At 37.7% G+C, this 8910-nt stretch overlaps 1 protein-coding gene across 1 annotated transcript in view; it reads right to left on the reverse strand.

The window, feature by feature from the left end:
• The window catches only part of LOC120524985 (active breakpoint cluster region-related protein-like), a 54335-nt gene extending 46499 nt beyond the window's left edge, over positions 1–7836 (reverse strand). The window contains exons 1-2 of the mRNA XM_039746901.1: positions 7685–7836; positions 7273–7398 (exon numbers count right to left, since the gene is read on the reverse strand). Of these exons, the coding sequence (XP_039602835.1) occupies positions 7273–7398; positions 7685–7741 (183 nt within the window). The 5' untranslated portion in view covers positions 7742–7836. The remainder of the gene's footprint in view (positions 1–7272; positions 7399–7684) is intronic.
• Positions 7837–8910: the final 1074 nt, after the last annotated feature.

Raw genomic sequence — 8910 nt, forward strand, 5'->3', positions numbered from 1 at the left:
AAGGTGGAGTTTAAATACTTGGGATCAACAGTACAGAGTAACAGGGATTGTGGAAGAGAAGTGAAAAAGAGAGTGCAGGCAGGGTGGAATGGGTGGAGTAGAGTGTCAGGAGTAATTTGTGACAGACAGGTATCAGCAACAGTGAAAGGAGAGATCTACAAGATGGTAGTGAGACCTGCTATGTTATGTGGGTTGGAGGCAGTGGAGCTTATCAAAAACAGAAGACAGAGCTGGAGGTGGCACAGTTAAAGATGCTAAGATTTGCAGTGGGTGTGACGAGGATAGATAGGATTAGGAACAAGTACATCAGAGGTTCAGCTCAGGTTGGATGGTTTGAGGACAAAGTCAGAGAGGCGAGATTGCATTGGTTTGCACATGTACAGAGGAGAGATGCTGGGTATATTGAGAAAAGGACACTAAGGATAGAGCTGCCAGGCAAGAGGAAAACAGTAAGGCCAAAGAGAAGGTTTACAGTATGAATGTGGTGAAAGAGGACATGCAAGTTATGGGTGTAACTGAGCAAGATGCAGAGGACAGGAAGATATGGAAAAAGATGATCCGCTGTGGCAGCCCCTAATGGGAGCAGCCAAAAGAAGAAGTAAGGATGGCCAAGTCCATTTGTGTCATTTACCGAGGGAAGCGGTGGTAGCAGGATTGACTATGGGAAGTAGGCAAGCAGTGTGATACTCTGGGCAATATTCTGCTAGAAAATGTTGGGTCCTATCATTCAAGTTGATGTTAGTTTGCCACATACCAGTTTCCTAAAGATTGTTGCAGACCATACACCCCTTCATGGGAACAGTATTCCCTGATGGCAGTGTACTCTTTTAGCAGGATAATACGTCCTGCCACACTGCAAAAATTGTTTGGAATGGTTTGATGAACGTGACAAAGAGTTCAAGGTGTGGACTTGGCCTCCAAATTGCCCAGATTCCAATCCAATTGAACATCTGTGGGATGTGTTGAAAAAACAATTCTGATCTTTGGAAGCCCCATCTCACAGCTTACAGCAGTGGTTCTCAACATGTGGGGTGGGCCCCCCTAGGGGGGTGCGAAGTAACAAAACTGGGGGCTCGAAGATGTGAAAAAAAGAAAACAAAAATCAAAAATATGAAATAAAACATCTGTTGAAACCAAAACAAATGAACTTAAACTACATTCTGATACTAGAACAATAATTATAGAGTTAGATAAATGTCGATAAAAGTTAAGTAGGTATAATAAAATATGCATTTACATTTCAAAAAAATGTTAGGGGGGGATCGATTAATACTGTTACGAAAACTCGGGTCGCAAATACTTAAAGGTTGAGAAATGCTGGCTTACAGGACTTTAAGGATATGATACTAATGTCTTGGTGCCACATACGACAGCCTCGATAATTCAGTACTATTTTGATGGCAGGAGGGGGACCTACACAGTATTAGTTGGGTGGTTTTAATGTTGTGGCTGAATGGTGTATACATTTAGTTTATAGACCAGTCAGCTGAACTGCATCACAGGCTAATTAATGGAAGCAATAATTAAGGAATAGATCAAACAACAAATGGCAAGAACAGTAGCATTAGTGAGCAGTCAAGGTGGATTTAGTTTAACTAACATACTGGAATTATATGGGGAAGAAACAAAAGTATATAATCAGAAAACTGCAAATTACATTGTTTAGCTTCACAAGGTCACTTGTGAGAGATTAAAAGAAACAAAAGTTCAAGTGCAAAACTGCTTTAAACACCAAAGACGAACAGTTATGGTGCAAGAACCTTTTTCAAATTTTGATAATGCTAAAAGCTGTATCCTTCAGACATTATCAGTGCTGCGGCTCCTGCTCTTCTCAATATGCATAAAAGATCTTGATAAGAGTATAAATAACAAACTGGTTAAGTTGGTAGATGATACCAAACTAGGAGAGAGGGCAGATAATGTAGAATCAGATAAATTGTTACAGAGGGACTTGGATAACTTGCAGGCTTGGGCTGTATAATAGACTAAATTAATTTAAATAACTAAAAAATGTTAAAAGTATTACAATAAATTAAATTAAATTAAATGTTAAAAGTATTACATTTATATTTCACAATGCCCAGTGGAAGGACTGAAACCGGTATGGACACCTTACGAGAAGGACCCAGGAGTTGTAGTGTTATTTTTACTTTCTACATCCAAAGATGTAACAGAAGAAATCAGGGAGGCTAATAGGATGTTAGTTTCATATAGTGCCCCACTTATATTTATAGTTTGTAATTCAAGGGTGAGGCCTCCTCTGAAGTTTGTAATTCAAGGGTGAGGCCTCCTCTGAAATGCTGTTTGCAGTTTTGGTCTCCATACCACCAAAAATACAGAGCAGCAATAGAGGAAAGATCAGAGAAGAGTGACAAGCCTGATTCCATGGTAGCATGGTGTGGTCTTTGAGAAAAGACTGAAAGAGCTGGACCTTAGTAGTTTAAGGAATTGGTGACATGATCTAATTATTTAAAGTTAAGAAGGAAATTTGTGATGGATCTCAACTGTTACTTTAAAATAAACTCTGAAAACAAGAACATGTGGACACAGTTTGCTTAGGGTAAATTTTGCACAAATAATAAAGACTTTTTTTAAACAGTGAACCATTGACACATGGAATAAGTTACTAAATATTAATGTAGACAGATGGATTTTGGGGTCCTTCAAATCTGAACTTGATGTCATTCTACAAAATTTAGGTGAATATGATTTGTAAGATGGTTGGGCAGAATGGCTGATTCTGGTCAAAGTTGTTCTAATGTTCTACACACATATAAAGCTATTTTAGCTAAAATTTGTATTAAGAATGTGCAGCACTGTATTAGAACATTAGAACAATCTAGACAAAAACAGGTCATTCAGCCCAGCAAAGCTTACAACAACAACATTTATTTATATAGCACATTTTCATATAAAAAATGGAGCTCAAAGTGCTTACCAATTACCAATCCTATACACCTAATTCTTCCAAAATAAAATCAAGTTGAGTTTTGAAAGTCCCTAAAGTGCTACTGTTTACATTCACATTTAAGACTTTAGAAGATGTCAACTGAAGTCACAATCGGCTGGGTCAGCAAAAATAGAACAGAACAGTGGAAGTAATGCCGATGTAACGCTTCAGGAAATGTTCCACATTCCTCATTTATCTTAGCAAGTGTCAGATACTGTTGTGTTCTCCTTTGGTGATAAGTAATGCCACTAAAATGATCCGAGACTGATATGATAAACACTTTTTTTGTATTACTTGACCACAAAGGACATTCAGAGCAAGACATCAGTATATATCTATACTAATAAAAGGCGAAGCCCTCACTCACTCACTGACTGACTGACTCACTCATCATTAATTCTCCAACTTCCCGTGTAGGTAGAAGGCTGAAATTTGGCAGGCTCATTCCTTACAGCTTACTTACAAAAGTTGGGCAGGTTTCATTTCGAAATTCTACGTGTAATGGTCATAACTGGAATCTATTTTTCTCCAAATACTGTAATGTAGTTGAGCTCGATGGCCGTGGGGGGCGGAGTTTCGTGTGACATCATCACGCCTACCACGTAATCACGTGAACTGACTGTCAACGCAGTATGTAGAAAACAAGGAAGAGCTCCAAAATGCACTGAAGAAAACATGCATTATAAAATTGAGAAGGCAGTGAAACAATAAGAAGCGAGCAAGTGACACATACAAGCATATTCATGAGTGCAGCTACTTCGGAAACAAAGCACGGTGTAAACCTAAAGTTTAAATTAAGTTCATAGACAGGCTGTCGCTGGCGTTTGTCATGCCCACGGCTAATGCGGGATACAAGTTTAATGAGAGGATGCAGGGTATAAACGAGAGTTTTGATCACTTTGTAACTAAGTTAAAATTGCTGGTGAAGGGCTGTGCTTATGTAAATTCCGAGAGACTGTGTTTGTGGGGGGATTGACAGTTAAGGCGGGTGGGGGAGTGACGTCATCATCTCCCCTTCCATTCACCTCATTTCACTCTGAGCTGCGCTCCGCAGCTAATATGGTCTTGCGGAAGCAACTTCGTCACACTGCCACCAAATACTCACAGAAAAATCCACAAGTTAATACACACGCTGTCTCTAGAGTTTCTCCACACTAAATGTATTCCTCGCGTCCCCTTTATACCTTCTGATCTCCCATTTCAATTCAGATGCCTCCAATTTCCAGTAAGGCTCTGCTGCGCAATGACAAGTAATAAGTCTCAGGCACAGACCCTACAAAATGATGCCATTGATTTCAGGTAAGATTGCTTTTCTCCTGGACAACTATACTTTGCAATCTCAAGAGTGAGCTCACACAGCTTTGTCATATTACAACCGGAGTGCAGCCAGAAACTTTTAAGTGCCGGGTCTTAGCTAACATTAAATTAAGCCGTGGACATCGCAACATCACACAAGAGAGCAGCTCACATGAACTTACTGAACGCAGTATGAGTGATCACTTCCATGCATCAAACCTGTTCAAAAAACGCATTACACAATTGACAAGGTGATGGCTTTATATGTCGTTCGTTTATAAAAGAGCGGAGAAGCTGTGTAAAGGCGGTTTCACAAAAAACCAGCGGAGCGTTTTATATGAGCAGGCATTCAGCTAAAGAAGGGAATCAATAAATATCTATATAATCGTAATAAACGAGCAACAAATAATGTACAAGCCGCGGATTAAATACAGGAAATGGGTACCAGTAAAGTAAGTCTCGAATAGCTACACAATAACTATAAGAATCGTAATAAACGAACAATAAAACAGTCCAGAACCGCGAAGCAAGGAGAAACGATGGCCTTATATGGTGTTCGTTGATAAAGCAGCGGAGAAGCTGTGTGAAGGCAGCTACACAAAAAAACAGCTGAGTGCCACACTCTGAATGTATTCCTGGCATCACCGTCATACCATCTGATCTCCCATTTCAATTGAAATGCCTCAAATTTCCAGTAAGGCTCTGCTTCGCGATGACAATTAATAAGTCTCAGGGACACACCCTACAAAAGGAGAGGGGGTGCAGTGAGTGTGTACTGCCTGATGAGACCAGAATTAGGGCGAAACATGTGCCGCATACTGTTTGCATTATTTGACAATAAAACTATTTCAATATATATATATCAGCACTTCCCGATTCATTTTACCCTTGCACCCCCTTGGTTTGAGAAGAAGTATGAAAAAATATGAGGTTAACGCAGAAAAACAGATCACCAATTGAAGCTTTATCAATAATGGATACTTTATTCGCCATCAATAATTGTTTTGGTAAAGCTATACTCAGTGTAATCCTTCTTCCATGTTATAATTTTTCCGCGACTAGCAATGATTAAATGAATGGTAAAAAAGTAAGAGCGAAGCGAGGGTGACTTATTCAGCTCAATAGCTCGAATTTGGATATAAGTTGGTTCTATTTAGTCGTCAGAAATATCTTTGGTAGGAATGTAAGTTGAATTTAGTCTTTAAATTTCTGTGGTGAAGAAAAATTTATGCAATGATGACTAAATTTAACTTACATTCCTACTAAACATATTTCTGTCGACCAAATAAAAATTACTTATATTTAAAATTTAAATAGAACTTGAACAGATACGATAGTTCATAATACCCACGCAGCACTAAGTGCACGTAAGAGCAGGAGTCATCCGTTTTAACAAGCAGCGTATTGCACTGATACGAAATAGCCTGCCCATTTAATTATTTAGGAATGGATAGATAAATTAAGATTTTGTACAAATAATGTTTTTAATTTTTCTTCCTCGATGGATTCTGGCACCCCCAGCAACAGCTGCTAGCACCCCCAAAGGAGATATATATATATAGATATAGATAGATAGATAGATAGATAGATAGATAGATAGATAGATAGATAGATAGATAGATGTGTATGTATATGTGTGTTTATATATGTAGATATGTATGCATATATATATACAGTATATATATATATATATATGCCAGCAACACTCATGACAATGACAAAACAATTACATTGTCAATCATGTAACGTTATTATTAAAATGTTTCCTTTTCTTTTTCATTACTTCTTTAACACACTTTTTCTCCGCTGCGAAGCGCGGGTATTTTGCTAGTATATATATATATAGATATACATATATATATATAGAGAGAGATATACATATATATATATAGATATACATATATATATACATATATATATATATATATATACAGTATTATATTGGATTGTCTTTTCAGGTAACTCCTTTACCTTTAAGCTCCTCAGAGCTTTACTTGGTTGCAGAGTATTTTTTTGTGAAAATAAATATTTTTATGTATAAATATTCTGTTGTGAACTGTCCCAAAAATACTTCCGAAATTGCCCACTAGGGGGAGATTACCATCAAAACCTCAACTAGAAACAAAAAGGGCCTTGAAGAAACTTCATAAAATAAATTATTTATTTTTACCAAAAATATTCTGTAGCACAAGAAGCTCCATGGATCACAAAATGGAATTGCCTAAAGGCAAGGCAATCCAAGGCAAACACAGTCCCAATACAAATGGCAAAGAATGGTCAAAATACAGAGGAAAGGTTAAAAAATAAGCACAATAGAAAGACACAATAAACATTATGTATATAAATTAAGAGACACTAAACATGAACTTGAATCCCGGCCAGAGAAAGAACCCTGGCTGAGATCTGACTTCTTTATTGCCCTCTTTGTTACTAGCTGGGGATTGATGGTATTATCACCTCTAGCGGGCACTTTTGAGACTTTCATGCTAAGGAGCTTTGAAGATCATAACAAAATGAACTACTTCCAAATAAAAAAAAAATCCTTTTTCAACAGATCTATGATAAAAGAACTATGTGTTTTTGAAGGATTGTTTAGATATAGTGAATTCTGAATATAGTCATTTCAGTGATTATTGCCAAGATATTGTCTAGTATCTGCAATTAATGTTTTTATTTTTTCATACTGATGACTGCAGTTCTGTGACATCTCATGTCATTGGCAGTTCTGTGACAACTCATTTAATTGAGAACACTACAGTGCAGCTGGTACCTATATGTGGCAGGCCAATTGACACAAAACCCATGCACTGTTTTGATTGTTGATAGGGCGAAGCAATAAATTAACAGCTGGGAATTAAAAGCAGTGGGTGATTGCTGGATCAAGGTGAATCTCAAACAGAGTGAAGTGTCTGGAGAGTGCTATGGAAGCATGAACCAGAGTGTCAAGAGATAACACTGTTAATAGATGGGTTTGGATGAAGAGTTCATATCTCATTAATTTTACAAAGAATTTAGTTAAACTATACCTTTCCATAGCGGCTATGTAGTTCCAGAGGTACTGTGGGAGAATGTGTCAACATCCAGCTCTCATATTCCAGCAATTTCTTTTTGGCCCGGTCACTTGTACGCATCGCTAAGATTTTACTACTTCTCTGAAAAACAAAAAGTTGGAGTGACAACCTGAAGAGTATAGGAAACATAAGTACCATTGATCTTGGCTGCTGAGAGTTCCAAAGACTCAAATAATAAAAGAAAGATTTCCTAGCAAAAGGCAATGGACCTTTAGCAGCAATTGGCAAAACGTCGTTGCTGGATAGCAGAAAGGTGAGAAGAAGAAAGATCTAGTAGGAAGATAAAATGTGAGGAAGATAAACAATGATTGTAGAGAGAGAACAGATGCAATAAAATTCCACACAGACCCCCTTGACAATAAAATACCTTCTCTTGTTGAATGTTGCGTCTCAGGAGAAATATTTTCTGTTTCAAATCCTTCATTCTTAATTGATAGCAGGAAGGAATATTGCACTCTTGGCCACAACGAACAGTCAATCCAGAAACAGGAAGGTACCAATCAAACCTGTAGTGTGGGTGCTTCCTGTAAAAACATGAATATTGATAAACATTTGGACATAACATTAATGAGAAACAACTTTAACAATATTCAGAGTATTGGGAAATACAGGAATGGAACTTAAAGAAGGAACTGTGTGCAATTCCTGAATTAGCTGAATTTCTGATTCCACTTCAGGAGCAGAATGCTCCATCTGGTATTGTGACAGCTGTATGTACAAGGTGGGAATTTGAGGGAACAGGATACAAATTAATTTCAGAGCAATTTACTGTCTCCACTTTACCCAACTTGAACATCTTAAGGATGTAAGAGGACACTTGAAAATCTAGAAAAGCCCATGTGGAAATGCAGAGAATATAATGAATTGGCAGTGAGCAAGACTGAATTCAAACTGAGGTCTCTGAAACAGTGAGAATCACTATGCTGTCATACATCGCAGATTAATTAGTTAAATAATGCAATGATATTCTCACAGTTATTTCATTCTATTCTTGGTTGTGGAGGGTTGGAGCATATCCCAGCAGCACTGATTCCAGACAAGAACCAACCGCAGGAAGGGGCAGCAGTCCATTATAGGGCCAACTCATGCACATGCTTACATACTTCCCTCAGATGAGGGTAATTCCTAAGGGCTAGAAGCTAGCAAATATTGTTTAAGAAAAAGGAAATCGGGAAGGTCCAAGCAATTATAGCCCTGTAAGTTTAATATGCATCACAGGCAAAATAATGGAAGCAAATATTAAGAAAAAAATCAAGAGTCACGTGTTGAAAACAGTTGTATTGGTAAACAGTCACTATAGGTTTCCACTAAGGAAATCATGTTTAATGAATATGCATATAATATTATTTATCTTGTATCATGTACATGTGTTTAGTGGATATCTTAGTGGCTCTCAGAAATGATACGTCACCACCCCAAGCAGACAGGTGCTTCCATCACTAACCACTTCTCCTTTTTCATCCACAGTTCCATGGGACAAAGTGAGCATTACTTAATCTGCTAGGCTTTAGTGACAGACATATTTAAAATGAATGCAGGCATCCAGCTATGCCTTCCCTCAATTACATTCCAAACTAAAAGACTGAACACCAG

The sequence above is a fragment of the Polypterus senegalus genome, chromosome 3 (genome assembly GCF_016835505.1).
Source record: "Polypterus senegalus isolate Bchr_013 chromosome 3, ASM1683550v1, whole genome shotgun sequence".
NCBI lineage: Eukaryota > Metazoa > Chordata > Cladistia > Polypteriformes > Polypteridae > Polypterus > Polypterus senegalus.